Raw genomic sequence first — 17,558 nt, 5'->3', positions numbered from 1 at the left:
TGTATACCTCTTGAGAGCACTTAACAAATTGTACTGGAATTCCCCTTTTAACCCCTTACTTCCAGGCCCAAGTTCACAGTGCCTGTGAGCCCTCAAGGGCAGGGACTGGGTCTGACTCATCCCCAGTGTCTGTTACAGTGCTAGATACAGAGGTAAAGTATAACATGTTTGTTCTATTGAACATGTTCATTCAAGTGAACAGATGATACTAAGTTGATTCTGCTACAAGAACCTAAGAGTCCTCACATTTCAAAGATCATCGTGGTACTGCAGTTAAGAGCACAGGCTTTGGAATCCAAATTCTGCTTCTTCCCTTAAAAGCTGCTTGCTTTGGTCTGAATTAAGGTCTATAAATTTCATTTTCCACATATGTACAACTGGGGTTGACAGCATCTATCTCACACAATGGTTATGGATATCAAAGGAGTCCATGTCTGAAGAGTATTTGGCACCATGTCTGACATGTAATAAAACCCCAACACCATAACGCCTGTCAAATGGCCTGGTCAAGCCATACAGATTTTGAGTGATTTTTATTATTTGTGTGTACTCTCCAAATTTTCCCCTATGAGTGCATAGGGGAGAATAATCAGGAAAATGTACACACCCGTTGTTAAGTCCTGTGCACTGGAACTGACTCTTATGGACTTGGACTCTGGATTATCACAAGCCTAAGTTCTACAGGCATGTTTTGGAGACTGTCAACTGGATGTATTCCTATTATGAGGTGACCAATAAAAACATGAAAATAGGCTGGGTGCAGTGGCTCATGCCTATAATTCCAGCACTTTGGGAGACTGAGGTGGGTGGATCACCTAAGGTCAGGGGTTCCAGACCAGCTTGGCCAACATAGTGAAACCTCATCTCTACTAAAAATACAAAAATCAGTCTGGCATGGTGGCAGGCACTCGTAATCTCAGCTACTTGGGAGACTGAGGCAGGAGAATCCCTTGAACCTGGGAGGTGGAGGTTGCAGTGAGCCAAGATCACACCACTGCACTCCAGCCTGGGTGACAAGAGTGAAGCTCCACCTCAAAAATAAATAAATAAATAATAAAAACATGAAAATACAGTAAAAAAAAATTACTGAGAGTTCTGTAAGGCAAACAACAGATTCTAATAAAATAACCAGAACTAACACTAGACTTCACCTGTGCCAGGCATTGTAGCTGCTGACATCTGTTCCCTCTTTTAACCCTCACAAGAGTCTTCTGAAGTAGGTGATATTATCATTAGTTCTTGGTTGAATATTGTGTTATAAGAAGATCGAAGAATTTCCATAAGTTGTGTAGCAAAACTGCATCTGCTGGCCTTCAGAGCCTCTTTAAATCCACTTGAAAAAGAAATCCTCAAACCAGTGGCACTTGACTGAAATGTTACATGTTGATAGAAAAATATGCTTAAATGTGTGTTTGAAAATTATGATGCTCTTTGCCTTCTGAAACAATTCAGTCCTAAAATCATTAAGCAGGTGAGCAAGGCAGCTTGGTGCAGGGTATCAGACCTCAAGACGAGGGAAGAGGTGGACATTCTGGTGAAAAGTGACTCCACTGGGCAGCCCAGACTGAACTTGTGAAAGACAGCAATGCATGGAGGACCTTCACTCCATAGACAGTCAGGCACTGCATAGCGATGACATTTTGGTTAAGGATGAACTGCAGATACAACAGTGGCCTCCTAAGACTATAATATCGTATTGTTATTGTACCTTTTCTATGTTTAGAATTGATAGATGCACACCTACTTAACACTATGTTACAATTGCCTACAGAATTCAGTCATATGCCTTACAGGGGTGTAGGAGCAATAGGCTGCATCATATGGTGTAGGTGTGTTACACTAGCTAGGTTATAGTAGCAGGGTAGTAAGTTCTCCATGATGTTCACATGATGATGAAATTGCGTAAAGAAGCATTTCTCAGACTATGTCTATATTGTAAAGCAATGGATGACTATATTTCTTTATTATCAGATTTTCTTTTGCAATGAATGTGTACTCATCAAGAGCTTGCATCATCTTTTAAAATTAAAACTAAAACTAATAAATGACAAAAGAGAAAGTGGGAATAGAAGATGAGAAGAGCCAGTGGCCTGTTTTGGGATTCACCTTCTGCCACCCCAGCCAGGTGGGGCAGGATGATGAGCTGGCAGCCCTGGCCCGGGGGCAAGAGTGCTGACTTGGGCAGCGCGTGCATCTCCTGCAGGGCCCACGCAGGTTTGCACAATAGGCCTGGGGGCTGGGGTTTCCCGGGTAGCTTCTCCAGCCTCCACTCCAAATGCTCAGGAGGTTCACACCCACAGAGTCCATCTGGCTGCTGCCCGTGCTGAGTCAAAGATGTTCTTGAGTCATTCTGAAAATGCCCAAGGCACCTTCACAACTTTGCCATATTTGCTGCCACTAGCCCAGTGACAAAACCTGGGGGTTGCGGGTAGGGCATCTCACTGCTCTTGGAAGAGATGGTTTTTCTCTCTTTTAGCAATGGCCTTTCTAGTATCCTTTCTCAGCTGAATTCACCTCCTTTGCATTCTGGGCAGCAGCTCCAAATGACGTCCTTTTCATTTAACTATTGTAAATGGGTTTCTATTCGAGATGAGATAACTAGCTACTATTTGTTGAGCTCCTGTTGAGTGCCAGGTACATTACTCTCATTGAATCCTCACAACAACCCTGAAAAGTAGACACTGGTACAGAGAAAAACATTTTAAGTGACTCACAGGGTCACCCCTTGTAGGTATTACAGCTAAGACTCCAAACTAGATTTTCTGATATCAAAACTCAAATTGAGCTTTTTCAATATGCTTTCTGTAATGCCCCAATTGTTAGGGATTTTCTTGTCTTTCAAACATGGTTTATGATGTGAATAAAGAAAATGCTGCTAGACTTAAAAAAGATTGAGGGATTGAGTGTTTGTTATGTGCCAGCATTATGTTTAGTGCCTTTGTTTAATCGACTTCAGCCCTCATCAAAACCCATGACTTTCTGTCATAGAGGAGGGAACCTAGGCCCAGAGGAGTCAGGAACTCAGGTCACACAGGTCAGTGGGCAGCCTCAGGCCAGAACTCAGGCAGCTCATCTTGAGAATCCATTCCCTTAATGGCCCTCACCCCAGAACTAAAGGAACATCCTCACTGGAATGTGAAGACTTAATAAGCCAGTACACATTGTTTAATGCCTGGCACATAGGCACTCAACAAATACTAATTTCCTTCCTTCCTTCCATCTGGATTCCCAGGGATCTAGTGTGGGACACAAAGAAAGAAGACATAGACCCCAGAGGGACAGACCACTAGATTTTAGAGGTTGTGTAGTCCAAGCCCCTCACTGGGCAAATGGCTCAGAGAAGTGAAATTATAGATGGAAACAAAGAATCAGCCTTTCTTGGTCTTCCTCTCCCTTTTTGCCAGCATCGTTCCCAGGACACTCCAAGAGGCCAGAGGCTTGCTGGGGTTTTCACCTTAATATGCCCAATACCAGATAGTTGATGTTTGAAAAACCCTTTGTCGAATGAATGAATACCAATTTCACTCTGCAATTGAGTTTAAAGTCATGAAGGCCATTTCCTCATGGGAGCTTCCTATCTAGGAAAAAGCCTGCAACCCTTGGTTCCCTGCCCCAACCTGATCAATTCTCAGGGATGATTCATTCGCTTGATTAGGAGCCCAGCTTCTCAGCTGATGTGCTACATAAAGACCATCCTTGGGCCAAGTGGGAGATGAATCACCTGGCACAGATTGCAGCCTTGGAGGAAGGCACACTAGTAAAGGGAGCACTAGGCTGGAAGCAAATAGGGTACGGATCTTCTCCACTTAGGCAGTGGGAGTCTATGACTTAGGAAGCTCATCTGATGGGAAATCTCTTTTGGAGGGACTCTACCATGTGCTCTTACTATATTTCTTTCTCTACTTCACAGGATATAGAATGACTGAGCACCTAGTTTGTCAGAGGGGTGAAACACTTCATCATCCACAATGACTTTCAGCTTCCATCCATCTCCCCTAAGCTTGCTGTGTGCTCAGCATGTTGCTAGACTGAGGTTGAGGTGGGAAGGTTCACAGATTATTTGCTCCTACTGTTAGGTTAAGTTGGCCAGAATCTCCTTAACCTCTGATGGTTCCTGTTAGTAATTTTCCATCCACTGACCCCCAACCCTGCTTCTTGGTTATAAGTTTCCATTTGCCTATGCTGTATTCAGAGTTGAGCCCAATCTCTCCTGCTGTGAAATCCCATTGCAGTGGTCCCTACACCTATTGTGATGGTCCTGGATACAGTTTGCCGTTCAGTGCTTTAACAAGTGTGTCGAATAATTTTTCTTTAACAAAGACTACTAAGAAGGCACTAAGATGCCTGAATTTAACAGACTTGTAGCTTTTATAAGAGGAGCAAGCAGCAAAACAAAACAAAAAAATAAACATCAATATTGACAAGTAAGGCAAGATAGTGTGGGCATTGGGGAAGTAGCTCAGTTCTTACTAGTTTATTTCAGATTCAAAAGCTTCAAAGGGAGGAGGTAGTTTGCATCATTGTGAGCAGGTGAGACTATGCACCCAGTTAACCAATTCTGCTTAGAGGGCAACTTAATCTTTCGGAAAGGAGACAGAACTCAAAGGAAGAGAATCCCAGGCCAAAAGAAAGACATTGACAAGGACACAGGGACAGCAAAGAACACTTCATTAGGTGGGAACAGACTTGCATAAAACAGTCTGGTCAGCCTACTCTGTCCAATATGGTAGCCACTAGCTACATGTGACTATTGAGCTGTTTAAATGATGCCAGTCTGAAATGAGATGTGTTCTAAGTAAAATATACACACCAAAATTTAAAAACTTAGAATAAAAATGTAAAATATCTCAATATTTTTATATTGATTACAAGTTGGATATATTAGGTTATCTTTTGGATATTTTAGGTTAAAATAACCATGAATTTCACTCATTTCATTTATGTGGCTATTAGAAAATTTAAAGTTACTTATACACGTCTCTCATATTCAACTGGACACACTGTCTAGACCATCCTTTTTCTAATGTTTACTCTTTTTTTTTGCCCCGCTCTCTTTGTCACAGGCATAGTTTTGGGTAATTTCTCTTAAGCTTCTCTTATCTTACGGGTTACTTAGAAAGGTGATAAAGAACTCCAAAATCCTCTGTACTTAAAAATCCTTCCTTTGTAAGTTCTGATATTCAAAATGAACAAATGAGACAAATCTCTTTTTGGGTCTCTTTACCTCTGAAATTACCGAGAACATTTCCTTTTAATTCCTGAACCTTCCATGAAAGCTTGGGTTTTCTTATTGGAGTCTTTGCTTCCTGAGGTAATATGAATTTCATTTCTGGGAATTTGGAAGTGATTTTTTTGGTAACACCTTGGTTTCGCTTTCCGTTTCCTTGTGTCTGAGAAAAGGCACATTGCAATACTGGAACAGGGCTCTTGGGGTGATCCATATTGAGTTTTCCTCATTCGTGGGCTTGATGTGCTTCTCCTTCCCCTGAGGGGCTTCCCCAGTCTTGAGCGTACTATAGAGGAGCATTTGGGCCTTTTCTTTCCATTACCCTTTCAAGGAGGGGAATTCAGAACACTGGTGTTATATGAGGGGAGAAGAGGTAGGATCTGATGGGCAAATTATCTCAAGTCTGCAGTTTAGTTACTGCAATTAGGTATTATCAAGGGGGACACAGGTCGGTAGCCTCCAGCTCAGCTTCTCTCCATCCTCCCCTGCACTCAGCACTGGGTGGTGGTAGGAGGGGGATGTGGGGTGGGGGAATACTTCATAAACATGTTCCCTGGGTGGACACAAATTATGAAAAGGCATCACTATTCTTCACTACAATGGCATTAAGTATCGCAGATCAATAACACACCCAACTACAGAGTTCAAATGAAGGTGGTGAATGTTAGAACTCTTAGAAAAGTGAGGCTACTTGGAGTAAATTAGCATGTGCACAGATGGGAGAAACCACCACCAAGAAAAGCTCCTTAGAAGTGCTTCAGAAAGCCTTCAAGTTAAGCCCTCAATTAAAATGGGAGAAGGAAATAGAGGATGAGCTGTACTTGGCCATTTTGAATTGGGGCAAAGTAGGAGTTGTGATAGAGGTGGAAAAGGCCTGGGAGAAGAAGTCACTTCTAACCGGATACTGTTATCCACTCTGGACATGTTCAGAAGGTGTTCATGGGGGCAGATGAGGGTCTAAATAATCCCTCAGCACATGGGCATCAGGCTGTGTGCCAGGTGCTGGAAGCACAGGGATGCAGAAGGCACCACTTGCCTCAAGGGCCTCCAAAGCAGGGGAGACAGACCCAGCCATCAAGGTAGTGCAGAGTGCTAAGCACTGAGGCCAGGAGCAATGGCAAGAATGAGCACAGAGGGCATCTAAGTCAGGACAAGGGGAGGGGCAGGTCACTCATACTTCCTGCTGGGGGGATTGGAGCTGACTTCTGAATAGAAGGTATGAGGCGGGTGAGGACAGCCAGCAACTGAGAAAGCAGGGAGGCCTTTAAGAAACAGTGCAGGAGGCTGTGTCAGAGATGAGAGTAGTGGGTGTGTGATGACCTTGAAGAGGTGGGGTCTTGTATGGTCTAAGAAACAAGGTTGTTCTTTATCCTGAGATCTACAGAATCTGGAGGGATTTAAAAGTGGTGATGGTGGGATGGTAGGGTGGGTTTGCATGATCATAGCTGCATTCTGGAAAGTTCACAGACAGGAAATGTGTTAGCTGGGTTAGATGCATTAAGACTATCAGAGGAATTCAGGAGAGACACAGGTCTGGGAACAGAGGCTGGCCTCAGAATATTGTCAAGGGGGAAAAGCTACAGGTCTCTAAGACAGAGAGGGTAGGATTTAGGTTATCTGTGCAGACACAGCATAAGGAGGCCCCATGATTCCCACCTGGAGCGTGGGCAAGATCTGTGACTTGATTCTAGCCAAGATAATATGGCAAAGATGGAGGGTTTTAGCAGACGTGATTAAGGTCCCAAATCAGTTGATTCTGAGTTTGGCAAAATGAATCCTGCCAACAACCTGAGGCAGCTTTGAAGCAGCTCCTTCCCCAACTAAGCTTCCAGATGAGAACACAACCTTCCACATCTGGGTTGCAGCACTATGATTCCTTGAGCACAGGACCCAGTTGTACTGTGTCCAGATTCCTGACCCAGCAACTGCAAGATGACAAATGTGTATTGCTTTAAACTGCTAAGTTTGCAGTCATTTGTTATGGAGCAATAGAAAACTAATACAACATCCAAGGGTCCTGGGTTTGCCACCCTGAGAACAGCTGGTGAGCAAGATAGTCAAAGCTATCACTTAGAATTTCCTGTATTTGCAGTATGTGAGGAATGGCACTAAAATTTCACATGGCTCTGATTACCCACAATAGTAAGCTGCACTAATTGACCATTGTACAAGAGTCCTCATCTTGAGAGAGGTGAGCAGGCAAACCCATGTTTAGCAGCACATGGTTGCTAATCTTTTTTTCCCAAGCCCAGGCAAACAATCCTCTATCAGAAAGCATGTTATTTGTGCTTTAGAAATTCCAGAATCTGTGGGTCCTTAATCAAGGATTTTCTTCCTTTAGTTACTGCCAGCTGGATTTTAGCAAGTAGCATGAAGCCTACTGAATTTTATGTTTCCAACAGAGAGGAATGAGCCTCAAGACATTTTGGGATGCATCTCCAGTAACATCTTCCATGAAATGACTCTCCCTAAAAGGAAGGCAGGAAATATTAAGACATTTTTCATTACTTACACATTTTTATTTAGGTGGATACAACAGGGAAGAACTCAAACATGGTTTGACCTTTACAGACACAGCAGTCTGGATTTTCAAACTTTCATCCCTCTTTAAATGAAAGTCAGCAGGCTCAAAATGCAGAGCTTGGTTAAGTGACATCTGTGGAAATATAAAATATAGTGATAACCACCAAGGGCTTTCAAGATTCTTGTGTTCTTCTAAGGATCCTTTCCTAACACATGATTTGTTCTCATCTTTGTGGAAATGAAACCAAGACATTCTTAATTTGTAAAGTCATTCTTCATATGTTGGCAATCTTTTTATAAAGGATGCAGGAAAAAGAACACATTTTTCTCAAAGTTTTGAAGAAATGTGGTCATTAAAAAGAATTTAAGTTACGCCTAGAGCACTACTTTACAGAATCCCATTAAACTGTAATTATGTGGTTTTAAAAAGCCAACTTCTTAAAGAGGAGCTGATGGTTTCAGTTTTTGTAGGAAACACTTATAACACTGCAAAATTTTACAAGGGTTTTCTCTTGCGGTGAGCAGGGAAAAAACTACTCAAGTCAAGAGAAACTTTTATAGCTTTCAGGAATCTGAAAAACAATTGCTGATTAAATTTCATGCTTTAGTGACAAAATATTTTTACAGCTAAAAGAGGAGCCCAAAAACATAATACATTTCCTTTAAAGCAGGCAGAAAAACCAACCACAAATTAGTATCTATTGTATTCCACAAGACACAATATCATCTTTGTCCATAGTTTTAAATGGTTTTACTTTACTTGTGAAAATAGGGCCAAAATGCCAATAACCTCCTAGAAGGGGCCATTTTATCCTCTCCATCCCCTCAGATAAAACCTCAATTACTGGTAATTGTACATTTTCATCAACATCCCCTTTTAAGAGGTTTATTCTGGGGAATTACTGAGACCAGGAGCTTTAAAGCTTCAATTTCCCTAATCATTGAGAGGCAATCTGGAACTTTTATTGAACCTGGAAAGTGGTCAGGACTCACTCCATAATAAGAAGCTAAGGACTGTCAATAGTTAAGGTAGAAACCTATTCATTTGCAGAAATATTCCTATAAGTCTCCCCCACTTTCTCCTTTCTAAAATCAAATCACGGTTGTCAACAAACTAGGATTTATTCTAAGAATTTGTCCATTCATTTTAACAAACATTTACAGAATGCCTCATTTGGGACAGTCTCCGTTTTAAGCACTTGCAATACGGCAGTGCATAAAAATTCTCACCCTCACAAACCTTCGATGGACCCAGGACTGACAATAAGCAAAATGAACCAAACATGAGCACTTTAAAATGTGTCAAAAAATCCACCTCTGATAGCTAATTCTCATAGGCACAAAGGCGTCAGTGCCCTGCTGCCCTGACCTGAGCTCACTCTTGGACAAGCAGTTCCCACAAATGAAACATAAACATGCAAACCAGACCCACTGTACAGGTAGAAGTTTCCAGCTTTCTCACAGTACAACTGGAAGGTAGGACACAGCATTTTATAGTGTTATGTTTTCCTCCTCACATTCCAGTGAGGTGAAACAGGAACAATTATTTGAACCTGGAAGATAACATCTTGTGGCCAGGGAGAGGACAGCAGTTCATGCGCTGCCTGGTCTTTCCAGGCCTGCTGCTGTCCAAGCTTCTGCTGACCTTGTGAAATCTGACTCTAGAAAAGGAAGGCAGGTACTCAAAAGGTACAGTTCACCCAGAAAAACGTAAATGTGACTGAACTAAGCAAATGCATAGCTGAGTTTGCTACAGTGTTGGGGGAGCCCCATTCTCCGCTGTGTAGCTTGCTCTTCAGTCATTGGCACGCAGCTTCTTCCCCTCAGAGGCATGGACTATAATGACCTCCTAAGGTGCACTGAAAATGTTGGCTGTAGCTATGAGGAGAGGGTCTGTAGCCATAAAAACATCTGCAAGGGGGTTGTAACCCCTCGAAGTTTAAGAACCTCTATATTGGAGGTCTCTGCCCATCCCTTCACAAAGACGTGTTGAAACGCTGCTTTCAGATTACTTGGTCACTCCCAGCTGCAACACTGTTGTTTCCAGCCTTGTTCAGCGGCTTCCTGGTGGCTTACTAGGCAGACGTGAGCCAGAAACAAAATCAGCAACCCTGGAGTGGTCATTTAGGATCTGTGTGTCCCTTTTACGAAGCAATGAGTGCTTTATAAAAGCATTTCTCCTCAGGAAACTGGCTCCTAAAAAGTCATCCTCCAAGCCAGCAGCTCACAGCAGATGGATGAGTTTCCCTGTCCAAGCTGAAATGTATCCCCAGGCCTCCACATCGGCCTTCTGGGGCCCTGACAGTTACTCACCAGTAGCTGCATATCCTCCACAGGCTTGTTCTCTCATCCCTGAGAGGGAAGGTTCAAAGGGCAACTGGAACCCTTACTATTCAAAATCACTGTGACTGTTTTGCGCAAAATTCAACCTAGAGGATTTGCAGCTAAAGAACCTTAAGATGGTCATCTGCCTCTGAGAAAAATGACAACTATATTCTCAAAACTAGCAGTTAAACTGTGGGACAGAAAAAATAATGCAGCCTCTCCCAAGAATACAGAGCATTTGCTAGGCGTTTTCTGGCATAGCCTTTAATGTGGCTATACTTTCTCCTCTTAGGCACCAGCTCATGTCTCTGGTGCCTTTTACTGATGTCCTCAAGGACGAGACTTGCCTATGCATATCTGTACATCCAACCTGGTACTGGTGCCTGGGACATCACAGACCCTACTGGAGCTCAGAGAGTCGGAATGGGAAAATGTACTCAAAGAGAGGCCAAGGACCCCAATTACACAAACTCTTAATTAAAAGATTTCACATGGTAGGACTTGGAGACTGCCTGGTCTCCTAAAATATCAATTTTTACCATTTCAAAATACAAATTAAGGATAGTCTACAAAAAAGATGAAGCTCTCTGGAAAAAAAATTATATTCTAGAAAAATATATCTCAAAAATCTTTTTAAATTTTCAAAAGAAACCAGTGTAAAAACTTGTGCTGGAAATATCTCAGATATGGCAATATAATAATTTGGCAAATTCAATTACTTAGGTTACTGCTAAGTCACAGTATAATTCAACAGTAATAAATATCATGTAACAGAATAAAGCACTGGTTGCTACTTTGATATGTATCATTAGCTTTCCATTTCAGAAACTATCATCATAGAAGCACAAATAAAATCTGCTTTTCTGAATATTCTGAAAGGCAGACAGCAGCTTATATAACTTCTGTTCTTCAGAAAACAGTAATTAGATTATGTAAACAACTGTCCGTAAGAGCCAAAAGTAAACTTGGAGGTTCCTGAGGATTACTCAACTGATGCAATGTGCTAACATTCTAAGAAAAAACTTGGAAGGTTCACAGATGTTACAGATTTTTTCTGTGTGTGTGAAATGTGAACATAGGATCTATTTACATAGTGGAATTGGGAACAGTTTTTAACATGTTCTGAATCAGCTTTACATGTTTAGGAAATAAGCCTGCATTTGTCATATCTAACCATTTGTAATCTTTATGCTATAATTCTCTACCAGTGCTAGACTTTTGTTCCCAAATGGTCTCAATTCCGACACTGTATAAACTAAAATGAATTTAAAGCTGTGCTTAAATATAAAGAAACTGCTAAGTTTTTCTGGCTCCAAGCACACCATACGGAGCATGCTAATGTCACTTACATGCCCTGATCACATTTAGGCAAAGTGTTCTTCACTTTAAACAGTGCTGTGTTCCATTATTAAGTAAAAGCCTGTTTCAAATGCCTTTGATAACAGAAACATCCTGTAGACAAACTCGTTGAAAGTGACTGAATTAATATCTTCTGTGGTGTCAGATATCCCCACTGGGCTCTTTTGGAAGCATTCTTTCCTGAATTGAAGTCACTGTGAATATCCTTTAGATTTCATCTTGTTAACTCGGTTTTCAGAGAGAGCAGCACTTGGACCTGCTGCCCTTCAAGGCACAGTGCGACAAATAGCGGTTTGGGACTTCCATCAGCCAAGGCTGATAATTAACACTGTAAAGAGAGCTCGAGTCTGCGCCAAGGCACCGGACTTACACCTAACGTAGGACACAGGTTGACCTATGGGTCATTAGTTAGCCAGTGAATGCTTTTCTGGTCTGACAATCCTTAAGGGCACATATGAAACTCATGTTAAATTATATCCAAACATATTATTATTCCATGAAAACAAAACAAATCTCCTAAAGTGCTTGTTTTCCAGTAGCTCTAGGTCGTGTCTCACCACAGGTACAGAAAGGTATTGCTCCAAGGCTCTAACAGGGCTACTGGCCTTGACTAATTGTTCTTGTCTTTCTGCTTTCCATTTGATGAGGATTTACACAGTTACTTGCTGCAGTTTACTAATCTCTGAGGTGCTTCCTATGGGAAGTTCATAAACCATTCTTCCGTAGCTTTTTGTTGACTACCATTTCCATTTGGGACTAAGACATGCTCAATATCTCCACCAAGAACCATTTATTACAAACCTGCTGTGAAACCAACAGGGATGCTTTTGCCAAATTAAATCCCATGTCACAGAAGTCACAGATTTACAGTTCAAGTAAAATAATCATCAGCAAGAAGAATCCAGAAGTCTCTGTCGGGCATTCTTCTCTCCATTATTTGCTTTAGTGTTACTGTCTATGTTCATATCTGTGAAAATTGAAAAGAAATATTTATAACAGAAATATAACAGGAATTATCAATACTAATCAACTTTTCTTCTAATTTCTCTCACAATCGATACCATGTTTTGCTTCTTAGCCTAACTTCAGAGCACAGTGAAGTTAGGACAAGAAAATAAATCCACAAACGTTGAGTACCCTTTGAAAGAGAAAGTCAAAGAGTAACAGAGAAGGGGGTCAGAAATACAGGAGGAAAGCCAGTAAGATAAGACAAAAATGTGCAAGAAAGACAAGGAAGAGAGCTGAGCAAAAAAGAAACACCAGAAAAAGCACAGAAGTTGTCCTTCTTTGGAAATGTGGAGCAGCTCCAATTCTTTTCCTCTCTCTCCTAATAATGAGGGGTCCCCCCTCGGTAGTAAGGTTTTTAATGCCTGGAGATGGCTTAAATGATGGCTTAAATGACTGTCAATATTCCCATAAGGCTGCTGCAAAGGCTCTTGGTGGGCTCCTGCAGCTTCTGCCAAGAGCAAACCCTACCTCTGAGCTCTGCTGTCTGGTTCCCCTGCTCCTCTCTCTTCGTCTCTGCAGACATGGGAGTTTTGCCATCAAGAGCATCCATCTTGATCATGCCAAGGTTTGTCAGGAGTAGCATTGGGTCAATCCCCTGACCACTGCTCTTAATATTCTCCAGTACCTTAAGACACTTGTATGACTTGACCTCACTTATATTTTCCTCCAAGAAGAGACTGTAGAGGCTCAAATCGTTGTACCCTTCAGATTTGAAATGCAGAACATCAAAAGTAGGCAGGATCTCGTATACTTTGAGAACATCTGTCTTTTGTCGGAATGGAACAAACAGCGTGTACACAACCACAGGAGCCAGCAGGACGTAAACCACAAGGTTAATGAAACTGAGCAACTGGAAGATGCCCACGGCTATGAGTTTGCACTGAAATTGATCAGGCACAGTGCTGTCATTTCTCAGGATCCCTGATTTGATGCTGCAGACAAACTCATCTGAGAGTGAGGAGAGGCTGAAGTAATATCCCAGGTAGATACACGCTAAGAGTATAATGGTGAGTGTCAGCAGCCGGCAGCTAATATACTTGATGATTAAATTATTCGAATTTTTCTTTGTCTTCAAGTACTGCTCCACAATTGGGTACTTGAAGTTGCTTTCAGATATCTCCCACGAACTAAAAAATAAAGGAAACAAAAATAAACACTCACCAAGACCATCAAATATTAAAGGCAGAAACACATTAGACAATGTTACACTAAAGATTTCAAACAAACACCCATACTTCTCTACCTACAACTTTGGTAGAGTAGTAGAGAATAAAATCAGTTTCAAAGGGGAGGAAGAAAAGGAATAATAAGACTTTTTCCCTTAATATTTAAAAAAAGGCCTAGTTAGTTAAATGAGTTAATATTTGGAAATTTTTAGAATGATGCCTGGTACCTGGTAAATGCTAAATATGTGTAAACATTGCCTCTTACAAGGAGGGGTGAGGACAGTTCAGGGGGTATGGGTACAAACTATGGGGACAAAGGGGCATGATTCAGGTCCCAGCACTCCCACTTACAGCTACAGGAGAGTGTTTTTATCCAGAATAACAGGGGACGGGAGGTTAACAAGTGCACTTACTTAGTAATGTTGATCTGAGGACTGAAGGAGATAATGTACTTAACTCAATACAGTGTGTGGGATATATGAAATACTCAAAAATGATGGCTCTTAATATTATTATTCCAATTATTCAATAACAAGAACCAAAGAATGTGAAAAGGCAAGGCACGATTCATCTACCTTGAAATTCTCTGTGCATCTCCATTTAGGAGTTAAATAAATTAAAGCAAGCAAGCTTCATGTAGTATCTCAATCTATTACCCCTACAAGAACTGCGTTTTTAAAATGAGATGGTAACGTTTTACTCATCAAGGGAAGGAGTCTTGACAGAAGGACAAATGGGTGGGGGTGAGATTTGGGAAGAGTGGACATGCCTGGAGCCTACAGGCTGTCACTAGGTGCATGACGTCCCCCTGCCTCCACTCCTGCCCCGCCTCCTAGCAGTGAGAACTCTGGGCCCAGGCTGGCAGTAGAAGGACAGAGAATTTATCCCACAAAACCCGATGAGCTGCCTGCTGTGGCTAAGTTACCTTGGCCCTAAGTTCTCGTTAACAACTGGAACTGAGCAGGCTCCGTCTCTCAAGTCAAGGTCATACACACTCTTTGCAGTCTTAATTGCACGGTTGTAAACTTTGTCAAGTTCTTCCATGATAAACTTTAAGTCTGAGCAAATGTGAGGAGCAGCTGCAAAACGCCAGAACAGTGGGGGCAGGTATAGGAGGATTGCAACGAGCAGCAGAATATAGGGGAAAAACTGAAAAAAAAAAAAAGAGAACAAATCATAGGTTTAACAGATGCCCCATGCAGTAACCTAATGGTGCCAAATGATGATCTCATTTTTTTTATTTTTGGTTTTTTTTTTTTTACTGTTTTTTTTAATTGCATTTTACATTTCGGGGTACACGTGAAAAACATGCAAGATTGTTGCATAGGTGCATATGTGGCAGTGTGATTTGCTGCCTTCCTCCCCTTCACCTATATGTGGCATTTCTCCCCATGCTATCTCTCCCCAACTCCCCACCCCCCACTTTCCCCCCAACTCCCCCCCAACAGACCCCAGTGTATAGTGCTCCCCTCCCTGTGTCCGTGTGTTCCCATTGTTCAACACCCGTCTATGAGTGAGAACATGCGGTGTTTGATTTTGTGTTCTTGTGTCAGTTTGCTGAGAATGATGGTTTCCAGGTTCATCCATGTCCCTACATAGGATGGGAACTCATCGTTTTTGATGGCTGCATAATATTCCATGGTGTATATGTGCCACATTTTCCCTGTCCAGTCTATCATCGATGGGCATTTGGGTTGGTTCCAGGTCTTTGCTATTGTAAACTATGCTGCAATGAACATTTGTGTGCATGTGTCCTTATAGTAGACCGATTTATAATCCTTTGGATATATATCCAGTAATGGGATTGCTGGGTCAAATGGAATTTCTATTTCTAGGTCCTTGAGGAGTCGCCACACTGTCTTCCACAATGGTTGAACTAATTTACACTCCCACCAACAGTGTAAAAGTGTTCCTCCTTCTCCACATCCTCTCCAGCATCTGTTGTCTCCAGATTTTTTAATGATCACCATTCTAACTGGCGTGAGATGGTATCTCAATGTAATTTTGATTTGCATTTCTCTAATGACCAGTGATGATGAGCGTTTTTTCACGTTTGTTGGCCTCATTTATGTCTTCTTTTGTAAAGTATCTGTTCATATCCTTCGCCCACTTTTGAATGGGCTTGTTTTTTTCTTGTAAATCTGTTTTAGTTCGTTGTAAATTCTGGATATCAGACCTTTGTCAGATGGGTAACCTGCAAAAACTTTTTCCCATTCTGTTGGTTGCTGATTCACTTTAATGACTGTTTCTTTTGCCATGCAGAAGCTGTGGAGTTTGATTAGGTCCCATTTGTCTGTGTTGGCTTTTGTTGCCAATGCTTTTAGTGCTTTGGTCATGAAGTCCTTGCCTACACCTATGTCCTGAAAGGTTTTGCCTAGGTTTTCTTCTAGGGTTTTTATGGTGTTAGGTCTTATGTTTAAGTCTTTAATCCATCTGGAGTCAATTTTAGTGTAAGGTGTCAGGAAGGGGTCCAGTTTCTGCTTTCTGCATATGGCTGGCCAGTTTTCCCAACACCACTTATTAAACAGCAAATCCTTTCCCCATTGCTTGTTTTTGTCAGGTTTGTCAAAGATCAGATGGTTGTAGATATGTTGTGTTGCCTCCGAGGCCTCTGTTCTGTTCCATTGGTCTATATCTCTGTTTTGGTACCAGTACCATGCTGTTTTCATTACTGTTGCCTTGTAGTATAGTTTGATGTGTGGTAGTGTGATGCCTCCCGCTTTGTTCTTTTTGCTTAGAATTGACTTGGCTATGTGGGCTCCCTTTTGGTTCCATATGAAGTTTAAGGTGGTTTTTTCCAGTTCTGTGAAGAAGGTCATTGGTAGCTTGATGGGGATAGTGTTGAATTTGTAAATTACTTTGGGCAGTATGGCCATTTTCACAATATTGATTCTTCCTAACCATGAACATGGAATGTTTCTCCATCTGTTTGTATCCTCTCTTATTTCATTCAACAGTGGTTTGTAGTTCTCCTTGAAGAGGTCCTTTACGTTCCTTGTTAGTTGTATTCCTAGGTATTTTATTCTCTTTGTAGCAATTGTGAATGGCAGTTCATTCTTGATTTGACTCTCTTTAAGTCTGTTATTGGTGTAGAGGAATGCTTGTGACTTTTGCACATTGATTTTGTATCCTGAGACTTTGCTGAAGTTGCTTATCAGTTTCAGGAGATTTTCGGCTGAGATGATGGGGGTCTTCTAGATATACAATCATGTCGTCTGCAAATAGAGACAATTTGACTTCCTCTTTCCCTAACTGAATACCCTTTATTTCTTTTTCTTGCCTGATTGCTCTGGCTAGAACTTCCTGTTCTATATTGAATAGGAGTGGTGAGAGAGGGCATCCTTGTCTAGTGCCAGATTTCAAAGGGAATGCTTCCAGTTTTTGCCCATGCAGTATGATATTGGCTGTTGGTTTGTAGTAAATAGCTTTTATTATTTTGAGATACGTTCCGTCAATACCTAGTTTATTGAGGGTTTTTAGCATAAAGGGCTGTTGAATTTTGTCAAAGGCCTTCTCTGCATCAATTGAGATAATCATGTGGTTTTTGTCTTTGGTTCTGTTTATGTGGTGAATTACATTTATAGACTTGTGTATGTTGAACCAGCCTTGCATCCCCGGGATGAATCCTACTTGATCATGGTGGATAAGCTTTTTGATGTGCTGTTGCAATCAGCTTGCCAGCATTTTATTGAAGATTTTTGCATCTATGATCATCATGGATATTGGCCTGTAGTTTTCTTTTCTTGTTGCGTCTCTGCTGGGTTTTGGTATCAGGATGATGTTGGTCTCATAAAATGATTAGGGAAGGATTCCCTCTTTTTGGATTATTTGGAATAGTTTCAGAAGGAATGGTACCAGTTCCTCTTTGTATGTCTGATAGAATTCGGCTGTGAACCCATCAGGACCTGGGCTTTTTTTGGGTGGTAGGCTCTTAATTGCTGCCTCAACTT

General features: G+C 41.5%; 1 protein-coding gene across 6 annotated transcripts in view; it reads right to left on the bottom strand.

The window, feature by feature from the left end:
- Positions 1–17,558, bottom strand: part of LOC105711902 (pannexin-1) — a 189,159-nt gene that overhangs the window by 72,759 nt on the left and 98,842 nt on the right. For 4 of the 6 annotated variants that reach the window (XM_064365421.1, XM_064365424.1, XM_064365422.1 and 1 more), the window contains exons 3-4: positions 14,534–14,757; positions 12,612–13,569 (exon numbers count right to left, since the gene is read on the bottom strand). The exons of 1 other annotated variant lie outside the window; for it this stretch is intronic. In XM_064365421.1, coding sequence (XP_064221491.1) covers positions 12,828–13,569; positions 14,534–14,757 — 966 coding nt within the window. In that variant the 3' untranslated portion in view covers positions 12,612–12,827. Of the gene's footprint in view, positions 1–12,207; positions 12,402–12,611; positions 13,570–14,533; positions 14,758–17,558 lie in introns of those variants that run through there. One more of the 6 variants, XM_064365426.1, reaches the window with a different exon arrangement.

The sequence above is a fragment of the Aotus nancymaae genome, unplaced genomic scaffold (assembly GCF_030222135.1).
Source record: "Aotus nancymaae isolate 86718 unplaced genomic scaffold, 86718_ANA_hifiasm-v0.15.2.pri h1tg000059l, whole genome shotgun sequence".
NCBI classification, from domain to species: domain Eukaryota; kingdom Metazoa; phylum Chordata; class Mammalia; order Primates; family Aotidae; genus Aotus; species Aotus nancymaae.
This window is presented reverse-complemented; position numbering and strand designations above follow the sequence as displayed.